This window comes from Carcharodon carcharias, chromosome 19 (genome assembly GCF_017639515.1).
Source record: "Carcharodon carcharias isolate sCarCar2 chromosome 19, sCarCar2.pri, whole genome shotgun sequence".
Taxonomy (NCBI): domain Eukaryota; kingdom Metazoa; phylum Chordata; class Chondrichthyes; order Lamniformes; family Lamnidae; genus Carcharodon; species Carcharodon carcharias.
The window spans coordinates 18,360,441-18,386,327 of record NC_054485.1 but is presented as its reverse complement, the minus strand read 5'-3'; the positions used below and the strand labels follow the sequence as shown (position 1 = coordinate 18,386,327).

Genomic DNA, 25,887 nt, shown 5'->3' with positions numbered 1-25,887 from the left:
TTTAAAATATAGATTCCAGTATCTTTTCTATCACTCATGCTATACTAATTGGTCCACAATTTCTAAATTTTGTTCTATTTCACTTATTACTTAAAGGAACAAAATTAGCTATCCACTAGTCCTCTGGCACTACCCCTTCTCCTATGAAACTTATATAACTAGAGCTTCTGCCATCTCCTCCTCTGTTTCCCTGAGTATGTATGGGAGAATACTATCCTTTTTTAGTTTTTTCTCTTTTTCTATTCACTTTTATTTTTAAGTGCATCCTCTATTAAAATGTCTAATTAGTTATCTTCTCCAGTTAGTATTGAGACGTAGTAGTTATTTGATACTTTTACCATCTCTCTGCTGTTACTTGTGAGTTTATCTTGCTCATCCTTTACTGGTTCTGTCCCTACCTCTATTTACATTTTATTATTAAGGTGTCAATGGGACACTTTAATAATCTTTATATACTCCTCGATAATTTGATTTTGTAATTATTTTTTCCTTCCTGATGTTTTTTAAAATTCTTCCTGAATTCTTTTCATTCCATTTAGTTCCATTTTTCATCTGGTTCATTATTCACTCATGGTGCCCCATAATTTTAATTTTATGGAATACAATTCCCATTCGCAATCTATTAATTCTCCTTTTAAAGATTTCCCACTGTTTTTATGTCTCTTTATTTATCAAGATTTTCTCCCATTTATTTTCTTTAGTCCCGCCCTCATTTCATCAATTTGCTCTTTTCCAATCTATTAACTTAGTCTTTGTCCTACATATATCACTCTCGATTCTAATCTTGCACCTTATTATGCTGTGATTACTACTACTAAGATACTCTTCTACTCTTAGGGGCTGAATTATGCAGGATGCCATGGTCCCCGTGCCCAGGCTTAAAAGTCATGGGGAACCCGCCAAGGGAAGAACGGCTGCTCTGCAGTCACTTAATAGCTTGGAGATGGGACAGGAAGTCCCAATTTAGAGAGCTGTCAGCCAATCACCCCACCCCACCCCACTCCACCCACCACCAGCTCATGCACGGAAACCTGCTGGATTAACCGCTTGGCATGGCCCTCATCCTGCCAGTGGTTAAATGCCTCTGCCTTAAGGATGCAGTCCTTAAATGGACATTAATTGGTCCATTGGCAGGCAGGCCACCCCTGCCACTGGTATAATCAAGATGGGAGCAGGGGTGGGCAGGTAGGTGGTGTGCAGGCCACTGGCTGCATTTAATGTGCCTTCTTGCTTTCAAATCCGTTGACAGGGGAGCAGTAAATCTCTTATAAAAGCAAAAAACTGCAGATGCTGGAAATCCAAAACAAAAACAAAAATACCTGGAAAAACTCAACAGGTCTGGCAGCATCTGTGGAGAGGAACACAGTTAACGTTTCGAGTCCGAATGACCCTTCAACAGAACTAAGTAAAAATAGGTGAAATATAAGCTGGTTTAAGGGGCAGTGGGAGAAGTAGAGATGGATAGAGGGCCAATGATATGTGGAGATAACCAAAAGATGTCACAGACAAAAGGGCAAAGAGGTGTTGATGGTGGTGATATTATCTAAGGAATGTGCTAATTAAGGGTAGAAAGCAGGACAAGCAAGGTACAGATAGCCCTAGTGGGGGTGGGGTGGGGTGAAGGAATCAAAAACGGCTAAAAGGTAGAGATAAAACAATGGATGGAAATACATTTAAAAATAATGGAAATAGGTGGGAAAAGAAAAATCTATATAAATTATTGGAAAACAAAAGGTGGGGGATCGGAAAGGGGGTGGGGATGGAGGAGAGACTTCATGATCTAAAATTGTTGAACTCAATATTCAGTCCGGAAGGCTGTAAAGTGCCTAGTCGGAAGATGAGGTGCTGTTCCTCCAGTTTGCGTTGAGCTTCACTGGAACAATGCAGCAAGCCAAGGACATACATGTGGGCATGAGAGCAGGGTGGAGTGTTGAAATGCCAAGCGACAGGGAGGTCTGGGTAATGCTTGCGGACAGACCAAAGGTGTTCTGATAGCGGTCACACAGTCTGCGTTTGGTGTCTCCAATGTATAGGAAACCGCATTGGGAGTAACGAATGCAGTAGACTAAACTGAGGGAAGTGCAAGTGAAATGCTGCTTCACTTGAAAGGAGTGTTTGGGCCCTTGGACGGTGAGGAGAGGGGAAGTAAAGGGGCAGGTGTTGCACTTCTGTGGTTGCATGGGTAGATGCTGTGTGAGGGGTTTGAGGTGTACGGGGTGATGGAGGAGTGGACCAGGGTGTCCAGGAAGGAACGATCTCTGCGGAATGCCACCAGTGGGGGTGAAGGGAAGATGTGTTTGGTGGTGGCATCATGCTGGAGTTGGCGGAAATGGCGGAGGATGATCCTTTGAATGTGGAGGCTGGTGGGGTGGTAAGTGAGGACAAGGGGTCCCTATCATGTTTCTGGGAGGGAGAAGATGCGCGGGAGATGGGCCGTACACGGTTGAGGGCCCTGTCAACCACCGTGGGTGGAAAACCGCAGTTAAGGAAGAAGGAAGACATGTCAGAGGAACTGACAGATGCTGCCAGACCTGCTGAGTTTTTCCAGGTATTTTTGTCCTGACTTCTCTTATCTGTTCTGTTGTAGGACTCATTATAAGATTCAGCAGTGATTCTTTTCTTGTTGGACTTCTTAGATACTGAGTAAGAACGAAGTTCTGTGTACATTGCAAAAACTCGATTCCCTTTTCTCCTTTTGCTACTTTTTCCCATCAGTTTATTTGGGAGTAATAGAAATCTCTCATGATTATTGTATGCTACTAGTCACCTTGTAGGTTTGCATGCAAATTTCTCCCTCCAATTCCCTTCCACTAATTGCTGGTCTATCGTATACTCTATATTCAGGTGATGGATCCCATATCTTTTAACTAATTCCATACGGATTCTGTGTCTATCTCAATGTTGGTTACATCCTTTTTCTCTACAGATAACTATTATGTTCATTCACTAGTGCAGCTACTCTGCCTCCCCTTTATCCAAATGTGTTATATCCAGCAATATTTAGTAGCTAATCCTGTTCTCTCGAAAGCCATGTTTCAGTCATCTCGACTATATCTGGATCCTCTTTACAGGTGATTGCCTCCAGTTCATCCATTTTGGTTTGAATACGAGGACATTGCTGCACCAACAGTTTTGTCTGTTCTTATTTATCATTCCTCTCTCTTTTTTGCAGTTATTTTACCTTTTATGCTCTAAGACTTAATTCAATCTCAGCCGTCTGAGTTATCTTTTTTCCTTCCTTTAGTCTCTCTTTTCCTGATTCTTTTATTGTTAAGTTTCTGTCATGTCTTGTAATTCTCTCCCTGCATGTTGTTATTCATTTAAAGTCTTATTTACAGCTCTAGTTATCCCTTCCACGAGTCCTTGCTTCCAGCCTAGTTCAGGTACAGCCCCTCCAAATGGTACAGGTCATTCCTGTCCAAATACTGATGCCAGTATCCCAGGAAATGGAAATCCTCCTTCTCACAGCATTCCTTTAGCCACATGTTGATTTTCCTAATCTGTTTGTCACTATGCCAATTTGCATCTGGTTCGGATACCCATGAGGGTCCAGCACATTAATTCAGTCCCTAACTGCTGAGATTCACTTAGCAGGACTTTTTCCCTAAGACTTCCTATGGGCAGAATCTTCTGTTCGGCGCGCAGGGGCAGGCCCCACAAACCGACGCATTAAATAACGCGCGGTGAGATCGGGCGTGCGTCCCAACATCACCGCACGTCATTCTCATTTTCTGTTTGGCAGGCATGCACCGGAGTCAGCTGTGCACCCGCCAAACTGTCAAAGGCCTGTTAAGGCCCTTAATAAAACAATTAACCCAATTGAGAAAGCTGCCTGTCCAACCTTAAGGTTGGCGGGCAGACGAAGAGCCCAGGCGGCTTTCGCATTTTTCATGAAACCTCATCCACGGGCGGGGTGAGGGTTCATGAAGGTTTTATTAATTAAATAAAAATTTCAATGAAAATTCATAAACATGTCCCAGCTCATGTGACACTGTCATATGAGGAGACATGTGTAAATGATTTTTAACTTGTTTTATTCTGATGTTTCATAGTTGAATATAATCTCCCCGAGGCAGCTCCATGTCTCAGGGAGATTTCTGCGCTCTTTCGCGTGCATGCGCGCAGGCCCCAACTCTCCCTCCTCCCCCATCTGCTCAGGTAGTGCTGAGCACCACCAGGTGCGTGTCACGCTGAGTGGGCCTTAATTGGCCCACCCATGTAAAATGGCAGTACGCAGCACGGGTGGCGATCGGCTCCGCGCCTGTTCCTGACCAGCCTGCCCAATGGGGAGAAAATTCTGCCCTATGTTATTGGTTCCAATGTGGAGCACAAAAACTAGAGATTCCACGTCCCTTCTAGATTCTTTTCCAGGAGTTTCAATATGTCCTTTATCCTTTACTGGTAGGACACCCTCCTATTCCCCAATTATGGAATCCCCTATAACTTCAACCTTTCTACTCTACTCCCTTGGACAGTCTCTTGTTGTATGGTGCCTTGGCTTACATTCTGGCTGTCCTTCACAGTCCCTTCTCCTTATCCTCACAGATAGAGTATTTTGCACCTGTTGGACAGAAGCAGTATCTTCGCTACATTTCCCCCCTCACCCAACTGATTGACAGCCATACTTTCCCCTTTCTGCATTTGTGCTTTCCTCTGGTGTTTGACTACACTGGAGTAACTTCTCTAGTGATTTCTCCTCATCCTCCCTGTCTTATGTGTCAGAGAGTCTTTGGCTCAGACTCCAACTCAATAACCCTAAGATGGAGCATCACAAGGCAGAGACATTTCATGCAGATATGACAGGCCAGGACAGTTTCAATGTCCACAAAATCCCACTAATTCAATCCTGACACATTGCCTGCATGGCCACATTTTTATTAATTAGTTGGTTATCTGTAGTTTATTTTTTGAACTATTGGTCATTTGAGGTCTGGATTTATGAAATAGGTGGATGTTGTATAAATTAGTAATTAGTTACTGTGATTAATTACATAGCTGTTTATCAATTATTATTGTCTTTAAATGCAGCTGGAATGTAATTACTCAGATTGTTTTCCTTGGTTTACATTTACTTGCACTAACCTTACCAAGTTAAGAATAACACGAAACATACAAAGGGATATCTCACAATCACACGCAGCATAGGATAAGCCTGTAGGCCATTCAGCCCTTTGTATCGGTACCAGCTCTCTGCAAGAGCAAGCCAAATAACCCTACTGCCTCCACCCTTTCCATGTAGCCAAGCATTTTTTTCTCTTCAGACGCTTATCCAATTCACTTTTGAAAGCCACAATTGAATCTTCCTCTACCACACTGTCAGGCAGCGCATTCGATATCCTGGCCATTTGCTATGTTGCAAGGTCTTCCTCATGTCACCTTTGATTTTCTTACCAATCAGCTTAAGACAGCGTCCTCTGGTTCCTGATCCTTCCACCAAAGGGAATAGTTTCTCCCTATCAATTCTGTCCAGTCCCCTAATGATTTTGAGCACCTCTATCAAATCTCCTGTCAATCTTCACTTCTCTAAGGAAAATAGCCCCAGCCTCTCCAGTTTATCCTTGTAACTGAATTCTCCCATTTCTGCAACCATTTTCATAAGCCTTCCCTGCATCCACTCTAAACTCTCCACATGCCTCCTAAAATGTGGTGCCCAGAATTGGACATAATACTCCAGCTGAGGCTGAAGCAGTGTTTTATAAAGGTCATGACATCTTCCATCTTTTTGTGCTCACTACCTCTATTTATAAAGCCATATGCCTTTTTTAACCACTTTCTCAACCTGCCCTTACTACCTTCAGTGATCTGTGCACCCATACTCTCAGATCTCTGTGTTCCTGCACCCCTTCAGAACTGTAGCCTTTAGATTATATTGCCTTTTCCTCATTCTTACTACCAAAATATAGCACTTCACACTTCTCTTCATTAAATTTCACCTATCATATGTCCATCCATTCAGCCAGCCCGTTTATGTCCTCTTGAAGTCTATGCTATCCTCCTCACAGTTCATAATACTTCCAAGTTTTGTGTCACCTGCAAATTGTGCTTTGTACACCCAAATCTAGATCATTAATGGATATCAAGAAAAGCAGTGGCCTGGGGTACTCCACCATACACTTTCGTCTAGTCTGAAAAACAACCATTCATCACAACTCTGTTTTCCGTCACTGAGCAAAATTCATATCCATGCTGCTACTGTCCCTTTTTATTCCATGCCTTCAGCTTTGCTGACAAGCCTATTATGTGGCACTTTACCAAAAGTCTTTTGGAAGTTAATATGTGCCACATCAACCGTATTACCTTCACAAACCCTCTCCGTTACCTCATCAAAGAACTCAAGTCAAGTTAGTTAAACATGATTTGCCTTAAACAAATTTTTGCTGGCTTCCCTTAATTAATCCACCCTGTCCAAGTGACTGTTAATTTTGTCCCAAAGTTATTGTGTCTAAAGATTTTCCCACCACTGAGTTATACTGTCTGCACCTACTGGATTTATCTTTACATTCTTTTGAAACAAAGAGGTTAACAATTGCAATTCTCCAGTCTAAAGAGCATTAGGAGATTATGGCCAGTTTCTCCGTAAAAACTCTTAGTTCTTCAGCAACCTTGGATGCATCCCATCTGGTATTGGTGACATATCAGTTCAAAACAGCCAGCTTTTCTAACACGTCTGCTTTATCAGTTGTTGGCCCAGCCAGTGTTGCAACTCCTTCCTCTTTCACTATGACTTTGGCAGCACCTCCTTCTTTCGTACTGCCCAGACCTAAATTCTGCAACCAGCAGAAATAGTTTCTCCCCATCTAACCTGTCAGTTCATTTTAACATCTTAAATCTCCAAACAAATTATCCCTTAATCAAATAAATTCCAGGCAATACAGTCCCACCTTGTGTGATTTCTGCAGAATTAATGAGCTCGTGATGGGGGAGGGGAATCTCTGTCTGTCTCACACAGTCACTGCTAGCCCCAGTTTATTTTACAATGTTAACTCATGGTCATTATCTAATAGCAATATATTCACAAATAAAATAACGCCATGCTGAAACCTTTGACCATTTGGGACACAAAAATATATCTGAAATTGTTATATGACTGACCTCAGTGTTGGCAGGTAAGGTTAAGGTTTCCTCTTTTGAAGTCACATCGACTTCATTGTCAACCAGCCTGCAAAATGTAGACACAAGAACCACTAATGTAGATATTATTTCACCCCAGCATCACCCGCGCACTCACCTTTACCACAGCATCACCCCCACACTCACCGTTACCACAGCAACACCCCCACACTCACCTTTACCCCAGAATCACCTCCAAACTCAACTTCACCCAACATCACCCCCACACTCACCTTTACCCCAGCATCACCCCCACACTCACCTTCACCCCAGCATCACCCTCACACTCACCTTCACCGCAGCATCACCCCGACACTCACCTTTACCCCAGCATCGCCCCGGCACTCACCTTTACCCCAGAATCACCCCCACACACACTTTCACCCAACATCATCCCACACTCACCTTTACCCCAGCATCACCCCCACACTCACCTTCACCCAACATCACCCCACACTCACCTTTACCCCAGCATCACCCCCGCACTCACCTTCACCCCAGCATCACCCCCCACACTCACTTTCACCCCCGCATCATCCCCACACTCACCTTCACCTCAACATCACCCCCACACTCAACTTCACCCCAACATCACCCCCACACTCACCTTCACCCCAATATTACCCCAGCACTCACCTTCACCCCAGCATCAGCCCCCAAACTCACCTTAACTCAAGCATCACCCCCCCCCACACTCACCTTCACCCCAGCATCACCAACCCCACACTCATCTTCACCTCAGCGTCACACCCACACTTACCTTCAGCCCCGCATCACCCCGACACTCACCTTCACCCCAGCATCACCCCCACACTCACCTTCACCCCCGCATCACTCCCCACACTCACCTTCACCCTAGCATCACCCCGACACTCACCTTCACCCCAATTTCACCCACACACTCACGTTCACCCCAATATCACCAACACACTCACCTTCACACCAGCATCACCCCCGCACTCACCTTCACCCCAACATCACCCCCAGACTCACCTTCACCTCAGCATCACGCCCACACTCACCTTCACCTCAGCACCACCCCCACACTCACCGTCACCCCAGGATCACCCCCCACACTCACCTTCACCCCAATAACACCCACGCACTCAGCTTCACCCCAGCATCACCCCCACACTTACCTTCACCCCAGCATCACCCCCACAATCACCTTCACCCAAGCATCACCCCACACTCACCTTCACCCCAACATCACCCCCACACTCACCTTCACCCCAACATCAGCCCCACACTCACCTTCACCCCAGCATCACCCCCCACACTCACCTTCACCCCAAGAACACCCACAAACTCAGCTTCACCCCCACACTCACCTTCACCCCAGCATCACCCCAACACTCACCTACACCCCAGCATCACCCCCACAATCACCTTCATCCCAGCATCACCCCCACAATCACCTTTACCCCAGCATCACCCCACACTCACCTTCACCCCAACATAAGCCCCACACTCACCTTCACCCCAGCATCACCCCCACACTCACCTTCACCCCAATATCACCCTCACACTCACCTTCACCCCAACATCAGCCCCACACTCACCTTCACCCGAGCATCACCCCCAAACTCATTTTCACCCCAATATCACCCCACACTCACCTTCACCCCAGCATCACCCCCACACTCATTTTCACCCCAATATCACCCCATACTCACCTTCACCCCAACATCACCCCCAAACTCACCTTCACCCCAATATCACCAATACACTCACCTTCACACCAGCATCACCCCCGCACTCACCTTCACCCCAACATCATCCCCACACTCACCTTCACCCCAACATCACCCCCACACTCACCTTCACCCCAACATCACCCCCACACTCACCTTCACCTCAGCGTCACGCCCACACTCACCTTCACCTCAGCACCACCCCCACACTCACCTTCACCCCAGCATCACCCCCACACTCACCACCCCAATAACACCCACGCACTCAGCTTCACCCCAACATCACCCCCACACTCACCTTCACCCCAACATCACCCCCACACTCACCTTCACCCCAGCATCACCCCCACACTCACCTTCACCCCAGCATCACCCCCACACTCACCTACACCCCAGCATCATCCCCAAACTCACCTTCACCCCCGTAGCACTCCCCACACACCCCTTCACCCAAATAACACCGACACACTCAACTTCACCCCCGGATCACTCCAGACACTCACCTTCACCGCAGCATCACCCCCACACTCACCTTCACCCCAATATCACCCCCACACTCACTTTCACCCCAGCATCACCCCCACACTCACCTTCACCCCGGCATCACTCCCCACACTTACCTTCACCCTGGCATCACTCCCCACACTCACATTCAGCCCAATATCACGTCCACACTCACCATCACCCCTGCATCACCCCCACACTCACCTACACCCCAGCATCACCCCCACATTCACCCTCACCCAACATCACCCCACACTCACCTTTACCCTAGCATCACCCCCGCACTCACCTTCACCCCAGCATCACCCCCCACACTCACTTTCACCCCCGCATCACCCCCACACTCACCTTCAGCCCAACACCACCCCCACATGCACCTTCACCCCAATTATCACCCCAGCACTCACCTTCACCCCAGCATCAGCCCCCAGACTCACCTTCACCCAAGCATCACCCCCCCAAACTCACCTTCACCCCAGCATCACCCCCCCACACTCACCTTCACCTCAGCATCAGGCCCACACTTACCTTCAGCCCCGCATCACCCCCACACTCACCTTCACCCCAGCATCACCCCCACACTCACCTTCACCCCAACATCACCCCCACACTCACCTTCACCCCAGCATCACCCCCACACTCACCTTCACCCCAGCATCACCCCCACACTCAGCTTCACCCCAGCATCACCCCCACACTCACCTTCACCCCAGCATCACCCCCACACTCACCTACACCACAGCATCACCCCCACACTCACCTTCACCCCAGCATCACCCCCACACTCAGCTTCACCCCAGCATCACCCCCACACTCACCTTCACCCCAGCATCACCCCCACACTCACCTTCACCCCCCGCATCTCTACCCACACTCACCTTCAACCTAGCATCACCCCGACACTCACCTTCACCCCAATTTCACCCACACACTCACGTTCACCCCAATATCACCCACACACTCACCATCACCCCAGCATCACCCCCACATTCACCCTCACCCAACATCACCCCACACTCACCTTTACCCTAGCATCACCCCCGCACTCACCTTCACCCCAGCATCACCCCCCACACTCACTTTCACCCCCGCATCACCCCCCACACTCACCTTCAGCCCAACACCACCCCCACATGCACCTTCACCCCAATTATCACCCCAGCACTCACCTTCACCCCAGCATCAGCCCCCAGACTCACCTTCACCCAAGCATCACCCCCCCAAACTCACCTTCACCCCAGCATCACCCCCCCACACTCACCTTCACCTCAGCATCAGGCCCACACTTACCTTCAGCCCTGCATCACCCCCACACTCACCTTCACCCCAGCATCACCCCCACACTCACCTTCACCCCAACATCACCCCCACACTCACCTTCACCCCAGCATCACCCCCACACTCACCTTCACCCCAACATCACCCCCACACTCACCTTCACCCCAGCATCACCCCCACACTCACCTTCACCCCAGCATCACCCCCACACTCAGCTTCACCCCAGCATCACCCCCACACTCACCTTCACCCCAGCATCACCCCCACACTCACCTACACCACAGCATCACCCCCACACTCACCTTCACCCCAGCATCACCCCCACACTCAGCTTCACCCCAGCATCACCCCCACACTCACCTTCACCCCAGCATCACCCCCACACTCACCTTCACCCCCCGCATCTCTACCCACACTCACCTTCAACCTAGCATCACCCCGACACTCACCTTCACCCCAATTTCACCCACACACTCACGTTCACCCCAATATCACCCACACACTCACCATCACCCCAGCATCGCCCCCGCACTCACCTTCACCCCAATATCACCAACACACTCACCTTCACCCCAGCATCACCCCCGCACTCACCTTCACCCCAACAGCACCCCCACACTCAGCTTCACCCCAACATCACCCCCACACTCACCTTCACCTCAGCACCACCCCCACACACACCTTCACCCCAGCATCACCCCCCACACTCACCTTCACCCCAGCATCACCCCCCACACTCACCTTCCCCCCAATAACACCCACACACTCAGCTTCACCCCAACATCACCCCCACACTCACATTCATCCCAGCATCACCCCCACACTCACCTTCACCCCAGCATCACCCCACACTCACCTTCACCCCAACATCACCCCACACTCACCTTCACCCCAACATCACCCCCACACTCACCTTCACCCCAACATCAGCCCCACACTCACCTTCACCCCAGCATCACTCCCCACACTCACCTTCACCCCAATAACACCCCCACACTCACCTTCACCCCAATAACACCCACACTCACCTTCACCCCAGCATCACCCCACACTCACCTTCACCCCAGCATCATCCTCACACTCACCTTCACCCCAACATCACCCCCACACTCACCTTCACCCCAACATCAGCCCCACACTCACCTTCACCCCAGCATCACCCCCACACTCACCTTCACCCCAGCATCACCCCCACACTCACCTTCACCCCAATATCAGCCCCACACTCACCTTCACCCCAATATCACCTTCACACTCACCTTCACCCCAGCATCACCCCCACACTCATTTTCACCCCAATATCACCCCACACTCACCTTCACCCCAGCATCAGACCCCAAACTCACCTTCACCCCAACATCACCCCCACACTCACCTTCACCCCCGTAGCACTCCCCACACACCGCTTCACCCAAATAACACCGACACACTCACCTTCACCCCCGGATCACTCCCCACACTCACCTTCACCCCAGCATCACCCCCACACTCACCTACACCCCAGCATCACCCCCACATTCACCTTCACCCCAGCATCACCCCCACACTCACCTTCACCCCAGCATCACCCCCACACTCACCTACACCCCAGCATCACCCCCACACTCACCTTCACCCCAATATCACCCCCACACTCACCTTCACCACAGCATCACCCCCACACTCACCTTCACCCCAGCATCACCCCCAAACTCACCTACACCCCAGCATCACCCCCACACTCACCTTCACCACAATATCACCCCCACACTCACCTTCACCACAGCATCACACCCACACTCACCTCCAAACCAGCAACACCTCCACACTCACCTTCACCCCAGCATCACCCCCCACTCACCTTCACCCCAGCATCACCTTCACCCAACATCAACCCGCACTCACCTTCACCCCAGCATCACCCCCCACTCACCTTCACCCCAGCATCACCCCCCACTCACCTTCACCCCAGCATCACCCCCACACTCACCTTCACCCAACATCACCCCACACTCAACTTTACCCCAGCATCAGCCCCACACTCACCTTCACCCCAACATCAGTCACACACTCACCTCACCGCAGCATCACCCCCACACTCACCTTCACCCCAGCATCACCCCCACACTCAGCTTCACCCGAGCATCACCCCCACACTCACCTTCACACCAATATCACCCACACACTCACCTTCACCCCAGCATCACCCCCAACTCACCTTCACCCCAATATCACCCACACAATCACCTTCACCCCAATATCATCCACAAACTCACCTTCACCCCAATATCACCCACACACTCACCTTCACCCCAATATCACCCACACACTCACCTTCACCCCAGCATCACCCCCGCACTCACTTTCACCCCAGCATCTCCCCCACACTCACTTTCACCCAGTATCATCCCCACACTCACCTTCACGCCAATATCACCCCCGCACTCACCTTCACCCCAGCATCACCCCCACACTCACCTTCACCCCGATATCACCCCCACACTCACCTTCACCCCAGCATCACCCCACACTCACCTACACCCCAGCATCACCCCCACACTCACCTACACCCCAGCATCACCCCCACACTCACCTACACCCCAGCATCACCCCCACATTCACCTCCACCCCAGCATCACCCCACACTCACCTACACCCCAGCATCACCCCCACACTCACCTACACCACAGCATCACCCCCACATTCACCTTCACCCCAGCAATACCCCACACTCACCTACACCCCAGCATCACCCCCACACTCACCTTCACCCCAGCATCACCCCCACACTCACCTTCACCCCAGCATCACCCCCACACTCACCTTCACCCCAACATCATCTCCACACTCACCTGGACCCCAACATCAGCCCCACACTCACCTTCACCCCAACATCACCCCGACACTCACCTTTACCGCAATATCACCCCCACACTCACCTTCACCCTGCATCACACCTGCACTCACCTTCACCCCAACATCACCTCCACACTCACCTTTACCGCAATATCACCCCCACACTCACCTTCACCCAGCATCACACCTGCACTCACCTTCACCCCAGCATCACCCCATACTCACCTACACCCCAGCATCACCCCCACACTCACCTACACCACAGCATCACCCCCACATTCACCTTCAACCCGGCATCACCCCCACACTCACCCACACCCCAGCATCACCCCAACACTCACCTACACCCCAGCATCACCCCAACTCTCACCTACACTACAGCATCACCCCCACTCTCACCTACACCCCAGCATCACCCCCACTCTCACCTACACCCCAGCATCACCCCCACACTCACCTTCACCACAGCATCACCCCGACACTCACCTTCACCCCAACATCATCTCCACACTCACCTTCACCCCAACATCATCTCCACACTCACCTTGACCCCAACATCACCCCCACACTCACCTTCACCCAGCATCACCCCCCCCACACTCACCTTCACCCCAGCATCACCCCCGCACTCACCTTTACCCCAACATCACCCCCACACTCACCTTCACCCCAACATCACCCCCACACTCACCTTCACCCCAACATCACTCCTGCACTCACCTTTACCCCAGCATCACCCTCACACTCACCTTCACCCCAATATCACCCCCACACTCACCTTCACCCCAACATCACCCCCACACTCACCTTCATCCCAGCATCACCTCCCCACTCACCTTCACCCCAGCATCACCCCCCCACTCACCTTCACCCCAATATCAGCCCCACACTCACCTTCACCCCAATATTACCCCCACACTCACCTTCACCCCAACATCACCCCCACACTCACCTTCACCCCAACATTGCCCCCACACTCACCTTCACCCCAGCATCACCCCCACACTCACCTTCACCCTAATATCACGCCCACACTCTCCTTCACCCCAGCAACATCCCCGCACGAACTTTCACTCCAGCATCACTCCCACACTCACCTTCACCCCAGCATCACCCCCACACTCACCTTCACCTCAGCATCACCCCCACACTCACCTACACCCCAGCATCACCCCCACAGTCACCTACACCCCAGCATCACCCCCACACTCACCTTCACCCAGCATCAGCCCCACAGTCAACTTCACCCCAATATCAACCCCACACTCACCTTCACCCCAGCATCATCTCCGCACTCACTTTCACCCCAGCATCACCCCCACACTCACTTTCACCCCAGCATCACCCCCACACTCACCTTCACCCCAGCATCAACCCCACACTCTCTTACACCCCAGCATCACCCCCACACTCACCTTCACACCAGCATCACCCTCACACTCACCTTCACCCCATTATCAGATCTGCACTGCGCCTTCTCATCAGCATCACACAGTACGTAAGAAGGCATGTTGGAAACTCATATTTATCCTAAATTCTTATGCATTTCCCAGCTACTAACTGGAATTCCTGCCATCTTTGTTTTTTTTCTGCTTATGTTACTTTTATAATAGATTCCCAGTTTTGTTTAGTATGTGAATTCCCAATGTTTAACATTTTAATTTTTCAGTTTATATATAGTATAAGTTGACAAAGTCACACCCCATCAGGACATCATGTCTGAACAATCAGGATAACTGTAGGAACCTAGGTTTACTGTCCAACGATGTATCTTATTTTTTTTCTTCGATGTCCCTGGCTCAGACTGAGCCATTGCAATTCTGACATTCGACAATAGTCTTTAACAAAATAAAATAAACTGAACTTCAAAATACTTTCATGTCAGAGGGACAAGTTCAGAAGGTTTTCTACTTGATGAGGAAAACAAAGATAAACCAATATTGCTGCACTTGGATACAGGGGTCTAGACACACATATTTTGGACTCTCTCTGTACCTGTTATGAACTTCTGACTCTTCGCAGTCTGCTTCAACCATTCCTGTGTCCCTCTGTTCAGGACTAACTCCATTGGTTATAGCACAGTCCACATTCTCTTGCTGCTCTACCTCTTGATCCCCCTGCTCATTAATAATGATTTTCTTGTCACTAATTGTCACTTTTTTCTGTCTTTCACCTGTAAACAACACAAAAATATTACTTTAACAAACTCAAAATTCAATCCACATGCTGACTCCTTCAGATATGTCGCAATTAACAGCAGCTTTTGAGTTATGGTATAAGGAGCTTTATAGTGAGGTTAGGTTTTGATCAGGTTCCATGAAAGTCACACGTAGCCGTTTTAGTACTTGTGCATGGAAGAATCTAGACAGCAGTCCAAAAAGGTTCATTTCAAACATTTTGTTGCGGGATCTGCCATCAGCTTCGAGTAGAACACATGATGCAAAGCATACACACTGCAGAAACTCAAAACGGTCATCCCTTGCACATTACAAATATCACCCACCTTGTTCTTTTTGTCAAATAACTATGGTCTGCACAAATAATCTCAAACAAGAAACAGTATATTTACACATACATGAAAGGGTGTTTGTTCATCAACAACAATAACTTGCTTTGATATGACATCTTTAATATTGTAAATGTCCCAAGGCAGCGTTATCAAACAAATATTGACACCAAGCCACATAGGGGATGTTAGGTATGGTGACCAAAAGCTTGTTTCAAAGAGTTAAGGTTTTAAAATGCATCTTAAAGGAGGGGAGAGAGGCAGAAAGGCTGAGAGTTTTAGGGAGGAAATTCCAGAGCTTAGGGCCCACGCAGCTGAAGGAATGCTCACAAAAAATGGAGCAATAAAAATCAGGGTTGTGCAAGAGGCCAGAATCACAGCAGCACAGAGACCTCGGAAGGTTGTAGGGCTGGGGGAGTTTACAGAGATAGGGAGAGATGAGCCCATGGAGGAATTTGAAAACAAGGATGAGAAGTTTGAAAGAAAGGTCTTTGCCAGACTGGGAGCCAAGGTACATCAGCAAATAAAAGGATGGTGGGTGAAGGGAATTCAGTGCAAGTTAGGATAAAAGCACCAGAGCTTTTGATGAGCTCAGGTTTGGGGAGGTGGGAGATGGGAAGCCAGCCAGGAAAGCATTGGAATAGTCAAATCTAGAGGTAACAAAAGTATGAATAAGGATTTCAGCAGCAGACAAGCTGAGGCAGTACATAAAAGAATTTATGCACCCCCCCCCCCAAACACAAAAAGTTCTTGAAAGGATGTTTATTTGTCAACAAAAAAAAACTTGAAGCTTTATACCACTTTAACTTGGTAAAATACCTCAAGGCACTTCAAAGAAGAGCTATCAAACAAATAAAAACAGAAAATGCTGGAAATACACAATAGGACAGACAGCTTCTTTGGAGAGAGAAACAGAGTTAATGTTTCAGGTCAATGTTTTATCATCCAAAATTTGACGCTGAGCTACATAAGGAGATATTAAGACTTGTGGTATAAGGGAGGGTCTTAAGGAAGCAAGATAAATGGGGAGGTTTCAGGTAGGAACTTCAGAGCAATTAAATTCAGGGATGTACAAGAAGCCAGAACTGGAGAAGCATAGAGATCTCAGGAGGTTGCAGGGCTGGAGCAGTTTACAAAGTTTGGGAGTATTAATGTCATGAGGGGATTTGAAGACAAAAAAGGGAATTATAAATTTGAGGCATTGCTGAACTTGGGAGATAATGTAGGTTAGCAAACAGAGGGGTGATGGGTTGATGAGGCTAGGTGTGAGTTAGGATATGGACAGAGAAGTTTTGGATAAGTTTATCGAGGGCGAAATATGGGAGGCCTCCCGTGAGAGCATTAGAATAGTCAAGTCTAGACGTAACCAAGGCATAGATGACGGTCCCAGCAACAAATGAGCTGAAGCAGTGCACAGAAAATCAGAACAATACAGCACAGAAGGAGGTCATTCAGTCTATTCTGTCTGTACCGACTCTTTGGTAGAGCTAACCAATTAGTCCCATACCCTTGGTTTTTCCCCATTTCCTCAGATTTTTTTGCACTTCATGTACATTTCCAATTTTCTTTTGAAACTTACTATTGAATCTGCTTTCATCACCATAGAGCCAGAGGGGACAGTTTAAGTGTTTTCGCAAAAAAAGCAAATGCGAGGTGAGAAAAAACTTTTTCACACAGAGAGTAATTAGGGTTTAGAATACACTGCCTGGAAGTGTTGGGGAGGCAGGTTTGATTAAGGCATTCAAGATGGCATTGGACGATTATTTAAATAGAAACAACGTGCAGGGTTATGGGGAAAAAGCAGGAGATTGGCACTAAGTTAAAATGCCCAGAGAGCCGGTGCGGACATGATGGGCCGAATGGCCTCCTTCTGTACCATAACAATTCTGTGATTCTATATTGGGCAGTGCGTTCCATATCACAACACTCTCTGTCTCAACAAAAAGTTTCCCCATGTTGTCTCTGGTTCTTTTGCCAATGATCTTAAATCTATGCCCTCTGTTTACCTAGTCTTATGCCACTGGAAACAGTTTTTCCTTGCTTAGTCTATAAAAACTATTCATGATTTTAAATTTCTCTATCAAATCTATTCTTCATTCTCTTTGATATAAGGAGAGCAGCCCCAGCTTCTCTAGTCTTTCCTTATAACTTACTAGTCTTTCATGCCTGGTAATATCCTGGTAAACCTCCTCTGTGCCCTTTCTAAGGTCTTTACATCTTTCCCAAAGTGTGGTGACCCAGAAATGTCCACAATACTCCAGCTGAGGCCCAATGTGAATTATAAAGTTCTAGCATGAGCTCTTTGCTTTTAAATTCTACTTCTCTAATCGTAAACACAAGTAACCCATATGGTGTTTTAACCAACTTATCAGCTTGGCCTGTCACCTTTAAGGATTTGTATATGTGCCAAGGTCTCTGCTTATCTATACTTTTCAATATGTTGCCATTTACAGTATACCATCTTTCCAAATTGCTTCTCCCAAGGTGTATCACTTCACACTTTTCCACACTGAACTCCACCTTCTGCCTATTTCACCATCTTGTCCATGTCATCCTGAAAGTTATAACCATCCCCATCACAATCTGTTCCTTTGTCAAATTCTGTATCATCTGCAAAGTTTATAATACTACTAAACATACTGGAGTCAAGGTTGTTTATAAAAATTGAAAAGAGTAATGGACCCAAAACTGGCCTTTGTGGAACACCACTGAAAACCACCTCACAACCTGAAGAGCATCCACCCAATACTTGTCACAGAACCAATTTGTATCCATGCCATCACATTCCCCTTAATGGGCTTCGATCTTCTTAATAAGCCTCCTTATGCCCTCTGGAAGTCCACAAACACACCAGCCACAGCACTACCTTAATCTCTGTTACCATATTAAAGAATTCAATCATGATTTGCCTTAAAAAAACTATAACTTCTCTTTCCTCTTTTAGTGTAACCATCACATCATCTGTTTTCTTTGTGAAGACAAAAACAATATATTTATTTAATCTTTTATCCATGTCCTCTGCCTCTACCTTTCCCCTCATTAACCACTTCCATTTTATATATTAATAAAATGTTTTAGTTTTCACTGTAATGTTGCCTCCGAATCATTTCTTGTAACCTCTTTATTAACTTTTCCAGTTCTTTCCTGTACTTGCCATATTCTTCCTGGTCATTAACTGAATCTTGCTCCTGACATTTCTTATAACTTAATCAATTTGGTTCTAGTTCAACAAAGGAAGGGAGCAATGTTGCATCTTGTTCTGGAAAATGAATAGTAGTGCAAGTAAAATGTGTTACAATAGGAGGTCATTCAGCTAACAGTGGCCACAACATAATTTGGTTTTGACTAATTATGGAAGTAAACCAGAAAACATCAAAGGTAAAAATGCTCAGTGATTTAAGAAGGGACCTAACTTAGGTAGATTTGAAAAAGTGATTTCAGAGTAAAGCAATAACAGAGTAATGGAAGGCATTCAGGGAAGAGATAGTACAGGTACAAACTTTGAAGGGAAAAAGCAGAACATCTAAAGCTAATGTGCCTAAAGTGACAAATGTTAAAATAAAACAGGACAAGGAGATCTCTTGCTCAAACCATGTTTCCCAGTATATATTTGGGTAACTAAAGTCTACTTATTACTACTCTTATGTTCTTTAAACAAGGAAATCTGCCAGACTTACTTAGTCTGGCCTATATGTGACTCCAGACCCACAGCAATGTGGTTGCCTCTTAACTGTCCTCTGAAATGGGCTAACAAGCAACTCAATTGTATTCAAGAAGATGGTTCATCAGCACCTTCTAAGGGCAAGTAGGAATGGGTACTAAATGCTGGCGCTGCCAGCAATACCCACAACCCATGAGTGGAAAAAAAAATTGTTAGGCACTGCTGAAATTTGCCAACAAATGTGGTGATCTCTCTCAATCTCAATGTTTAGAGCTCTATAAAAAATAACTCTCAATAATGTAACAGCACCCCCTCTGTATCTTACTTCAAGCCAAAGATTCAGCTTTGGAACCACCTAGCATATCCTTTCTATTTAGAACTGTAACATCATCCTTAATAAATGCAGAAAACTCTCTTCTCTTTCTTTTTCTTCTCTAATACTCATGAATACTTGGTAACCAGGAATGTTAAGAACCCATTCCTGGCCTTGTTTGAGAGTCATGTCTTTGTTAATACAACGACACCATAATCCCATCTGTGGGATTTGTGCCTGTGGTTCACCAACCTCATTAGTTACGCTGTTGACATTAATATTCATGTAATGTAATACTTCCTTCATCAATTTTTTTATTTCCCTCAGTCTTGTCCCTGGAATTTTTAGGATATTTCTAGTTTTACTATTGTTAATATCTCTCTGAACTCTTTTCTGCTCCTTTTTGTTATTTTCTGGTTCCCCTCATCCTATCAAATTAGTTTAAACATTCCTCAGCAGCACTAGTTAATCTCTCAACAAAAAAATTGGCCAGAATTTTATGTCCTACGGGTGGGCACGTGTTCGACCTGAATGGACATGAAATAGGGTGAGATAACACTGGGCAAGCTCCTGACATCATCGCGCATTTGCGCGATATTTCTCTTGGTGGGTATGCACGGCAGTTGGAAGCACGCCTGCCAACAATTAAGTGGGCAATTAAGCCCATTAATGATGCAATTAACAGCAATTTTACATGGCCCGTCTATATTTATGGTTGGTGGATGGGCCATTCTCACAGGTGGCATTCACATTTTTGTTCAAACCTCAATTCAGGGTGGGATGAAACCTCCATGGGGAAATAAAATAAAGAGATATCTGGGGACTGTTTTTATGAGGTATGCTTTCAGGTGCTTTGACTGTGCTGCATGGACATATTTTGCAGCATTTTTGTCATTTTATTTATTCTGTGAAGGTCTGCAGCTCCCTGGGGCAGCTGTCTGCCTTCAGGAAGCTCACTGGAAACGCTCACCCTCTTCCCACCCCCACCCTGGCAGCGCTGAGCATTTCAGCGCACGTTTCATGCTGGTTGGCCGTTAATTGGGGGCCAATCGTGGCCAGAGGCCCACTTCCCGTCCGCTTCTGGGCCCACAGATCGTGCACGCCCGACAAACGAAAACGTCAGGCTGCTACCTCTAGGTCTGTTTAGGTGCAGCCTGTCCATTTTGTAGAGGTGGACCTTCTCCCAGAACTGGTCTAGATGCCCCAAGAATTTGAAATCCTCTCTCCTGCACCACTTCTCCAGCCACATATTTAACGCATCAAAGAATGATTTACCTGTATAATCTTCCTGTTTCTATGCTCACTAGCATATGGCTGAGATTACGATCCTTGATGTCTTTTTAAAATCTTTTTCCTAGCTCTTGAAACTCTGTCAAAGGGACTTCAACACTGTTTTCTACTTGTGTTATAGGTTCTAGCAATTCCCTTTCCCCTTGTAGAATGACCTGTATCTGTTTGGTGATATATTTTACTTTGGCACTAGGGAGGCAATATAGCATCTGGGAATCACATTTGTGGTAACACAAGCTTTCTATGCACTAACTACCAAATCTCCTATATCTATTGTCTTTTTCTCCTGTGTGCAGTCAAATTTCCTAAGGTGCCAGGGGTTTGATTCTTACTGCATTCTCCAGCATTTAAAACATGCAGGCCCTTGTTGCTCCCGAGTTGGGAGAGAATTCCTGGCTCTTTGAATTCATCCTTCAAAATTGGCTATCTGGATGTCAGATTTTCACTCCGGGGGGCGGTCTAAAATAGAAGCCGGGGCAGATGACCCAGGAAGAAGTGAGAAGGCTGCCAGGTGTGGAGGTGGGCTGGGCAGAAGGCCTGTCTTGGGGCACTGGGCACTGTCCTCCAAATAAAAAAAGGATTAAAACGTAAAACATCCCTTCAACCCTCAACCCTTACCCCCACACACTTCCCCTTCCCCACCCATGCCAATCCTTGCCACCTCATGCCTCCCACCCACCCCCCCATGGGCCCTCATACCGCAGCCCCCCCATGCCTCTCTACCCACCCCATGGCCCCTCATACTCCTATTCCACCCTATGCCTCCCTCCCCACCCCCATGGCTCTTTATAGCTCCATGCCAACAAAGAGCCAACTCATACAATGCATGCCCCCACCCACCATCCTTTTCCCTTATCCCTTCTATGCCAACTCATCTAGTATCCAGCATGGGCAAACTTTAGGAGCCATGCGGACGTAAAATAAAGTTATGTGTCATTTGATAATATCACCATTAAAAAAAACACTCCCATTGATAAAAAAATTCAATACATTGGCTGGGATTTTCTGGCCCTGTCGCGGGCAGGACCCGCTGCAGGCGAGGCGGCGCCCCAGCCAGAAGTCCATTGACTTGCGGCAGTACTGGAAGATCCCGACAGCAGGAGGGTGCAGAAAATACCATCCATTGAAATTCCTTCAACTAATCTCTTATGAAAACAAACATTTTTATTCTATAAGCACGTGGAGCTGTCAATTAAAGTGCTCATTTAAAAGGCACCCCACTGTGGTAATATTAGTTTGTAAAATCAGCCATTGAAGCACAAATCCTAAAATGATAACGCTCACTCAGTCTTTTGTCAACAGACATAGTTAAATATCAAGCACTAATGTTTTTTTTTGAACTCCACGCCTTTTTTTAAATTTAAAGAACAACAGAGTTAAATCCTTTCACAGCTTTGACAGTTCCAATGAGTTTTGACAATTATTTGACAGCTTGACAGTTTTTCGACAGTGTTGACAATTCTTTGACAGTGTTGACTGCTTTTTGATAGCTTGACAGTTATTTGACAGCATTGACAGTTCCAATGAGTTTTAACAGTTCTTTGATGGCTTTGACAGTTCTTTGACAATTCTTTGACAGCTCCAATGAGTTTATGCACTTTTTACGCACAATCATACCTACTTTTAACAATCCCAAAGGATAGCTTACCTCTGACAAAGAATGTCTTACCTCTCCCAAAGGTGTCCTGGAGCCATATCCAACAAGGTACCTTACCTCTCCAAAGAAGTACCCTGGCTATCCAAATGCATCCAATAAATCCAGACCAGCTCTTACCTGGTCTAATCTGAGCATGTCAGGTTTCATATTCATGGTCTACCATAATCTCACTTCAGCAGAGGCAGCTGATGATTTAAATGGCCACCTGTCTCCATAAAACATGCATACGCGAACCCAAACTCAACTCCATTCCTGCCCCACAAAAATTGCAAATGCCATGTTTGGGGTCAGAACTTAGGCTTTTCAGCCAATTCAACTAATTTCACCATGACAGACAGCCTCTCTGCTGTGGTAGAAATCTGGGTCACAATGTTTTCCCTGTCTATCCTAAGAGTATGAGCAGAATGTCTTGGTAATTCCATGTAGCAATTAGCGACCTGATGTGTCAAAAGGAATGGGGAAAGGCTCTGCAACTGCAGGAAAATCAAGGATGAATACTGCATGAAGTAATGCAACCATCAAAATGAATCTAAAGGATAGAACCATTGAAGTTTACAGCATAGAAGAAGGCCAGTGTGTCTGAGCTGACACTTTGATGGAACAGCCCAAAAATAATCTTGTTGCCTGTGTTTTCTTTGCATCATTTCTTTCAAATATTTATCCAATTTTTCCCTGAAAGCTGCAATAGTCTCTTCCCTCAGTCACTCCCTGTGACAAAGCATTCCAAGCACTGACTAGCTTCTGCGTAAACCCATTTCTTCTAACCTCTCTCCTCACTCCTATGGGAGTCGAAAGTTACAAAAGTACATAGAGAAATTGAAGATCTTTCAAAATAATCTTCCCTATTTGCCCTGTCAAAATTCTTCATAATTTTAAAATCCTCTAACAGATCACTTAATTTTCTCTGTTCCTGTAGAAACAACCTGTGACAAATTTCAGATTTACCTTTCGTTCTTTTCTTCTTGCGTATAGAAGCACGGACAATGTCTGATCCAAAATTTTTGTCTGTGTGGCGTTTTTCTCGGACTTCCTTGAACCAATCTCCTGTTGCGATTTTTAACTGCTCGGGATCGAGAACCGATTGTTGCAATTTCCTGCAGAAACCGCAAGAGGAGAAACTTAGGGGGCAGTACATGGGGCTGAAGTATCAGTAGGGGCAGAAATGGAATACCAATCCTACCAATAATCTCTCATGAATTAAGACTCACGATCATCACCTTGAAGTTCTAAACAAACTTTAGAATTTGGAGGAATTAAACATTTGGGCTGCGCATTTTATCAATTTATTCTACATGATAAACTACTCCTTTCACTACTGGAATTTTGGACTCCAACCCAAAGCTAACGAAGGTCTCTTTATTAGATTAATTGTTTGCTGCACTTGGGGGGGGGGGGGGGTGATTTGGAATTTCCTCAAAGCTGGAAGTATGGCCGTTACCCCAGTGGCACATAAACAAGTTTTCTGTCACAATCCCATCGAGACAATGATGGTGGTGCTGGAGTAGCTCCTTGGAAATTTCAAGCGTAAGTCTTATGGCACTAAGGGGAAATAACAAGCTTAGTGCATAGAGGCAGGAAGTTACAAAAGAACATAGACAAATTAATGAGTGGGTAAAAATGGGGCAGATGGTGTTCAGTTTTGGGCACCTAATCTCAGGAGGGATGTATTAACCTTGTAAACATAGCGTGTATTCCCCTGAGAACAGAGGATTGAGGAGTGATCCAATAGCTGGGGTTCAAAATGAAAGAAGGATTCAATAGGGTAATATTTTTAGTGGGGGAATCCAGAACAAGGGATTATAATCTTAAAATTAAGCCAGGTCTTTCAGGAATGAAATCAGGATGAAATCAGATAACACTTGGTAATGAGTCACAGGCCATAATGAATCTTTGCCAGTGAGTTACAGAGAACACCTGCCAATGGGTCACAAATCATGAGTGTGTCCTGCTTATCAACTGATCTTGGGTTGTATCTGCAGGAAGTATCTGCACATCTTATTTCACACAAAGGAAATCTGGAACTTTCTCCCTCCAAAGGTTGATAAAGCTGGGGTTCAATTGGAGCTTTTAAAATAGAGATTGATAGTTTTGTTTTTGTTTGGTAAGGGTATTAAGGGATGGTGGTCAAAGGCTAAATTGGACTATGTGTTTTAAGACAGCGTATGAGTTATAAAAAGAATTTTGAATCAGAATCTGATGCCTGTGTATTGAAGACCTTTTGATAAAATGAAAGCAGTAATGGGCCATAGCTACCATCTGATAATGGTTCATGGTTGCTCTTTTGAAATGAGTGATAATTAATACTTGATAATAGGTCAAAGTTATTGTCTGGTAAAGGGTTATGGTTACTACTTTGTAATTCTTTGGCAATAATTACGACTATTTATTGACAATGGTTACTATTTGGTAACTGGTAACATAGTGCTTAGTGATTGGTAATAAAAACAAAAATGCTGGAAATACGCAGCAGCTCAGGCAACATCTGTGGAGAGAAAAACAAGTGTTAACATTTTAGATATTGATAGGTCACAGACCTGAAACGTTAGCGCTGTCTTTCTCTCCACAGATGCTGACTGACCTGCTGAGTTTTTTTCCAGCATTTTCTATTTTTAGTTCAGATTTTCAGCATCTGTTGTACTTTGCTTTTGGTTTAGTAATTTTAGTTAGTTCCCATCTGGTGACTGATTATGGTTAATACTTGTTTAATGGCTCATTTGTTTTGCTTACTAATGGGGCACAGCTAACATTTGGTAATGAGTCACAGGCCATAATGAATCTTTGCCAGTGAGTTACAGAGAACATCTGCCAATGGGTCACAAATCACGAGTGTGTCCTGCTTATCAATTGATCTTGTGTTGTATCTGCAGAAAGTATCTGCATATCTTATTGTTATTGGTTTCTTGAGACATCCAAAGTACTCCAGGAGATATGCTGGGTGTCCTCTCAGAAGTCCCTGTGCAAGGACTGCATGGCAATTGCCCGGGATGTTCAAATTTCCGATGGGCAATTAACCTCAAGTGAAAACCATCCGATATTACG

At 46.3% G+C, this 25,887-nt stretch overlaps 1 protein-coding gene across 3 annotated transcripts in view; it reads right to left on the bottom strand.

Annotated features, from left to right (window-relative positions):
* Positions 1-25,887, bottom strand: part of LOC121291619 (synaptotagmin-like protein 1) — a 78,930-nt gene that overhangs the window by 39,654 nt on the left and 13,389 nt on the right. For all 3 annotated transcript variants that reach the window (XM_041213062.1, XM_041213065.1, XM_041213063.1), the window contains exons 3-5: positions 23,794-23,942; positions 15,417-15,594; positions 7,093-7,159 (exon numbers count right to left, since the gene is read on the bottom strand). In XM_041213062.1, coding sequence (XP_041068996.1) covers positions 7,093-7,159; positions 15,417-15,594; positions 23,794-23,942 — 394 coding nt within the window. The remainder of the gene's footprint in view (positions 1-7,092; positions 7,160-15,416; positions 15,595-23,793; positions 23,943-25,887) is intronic.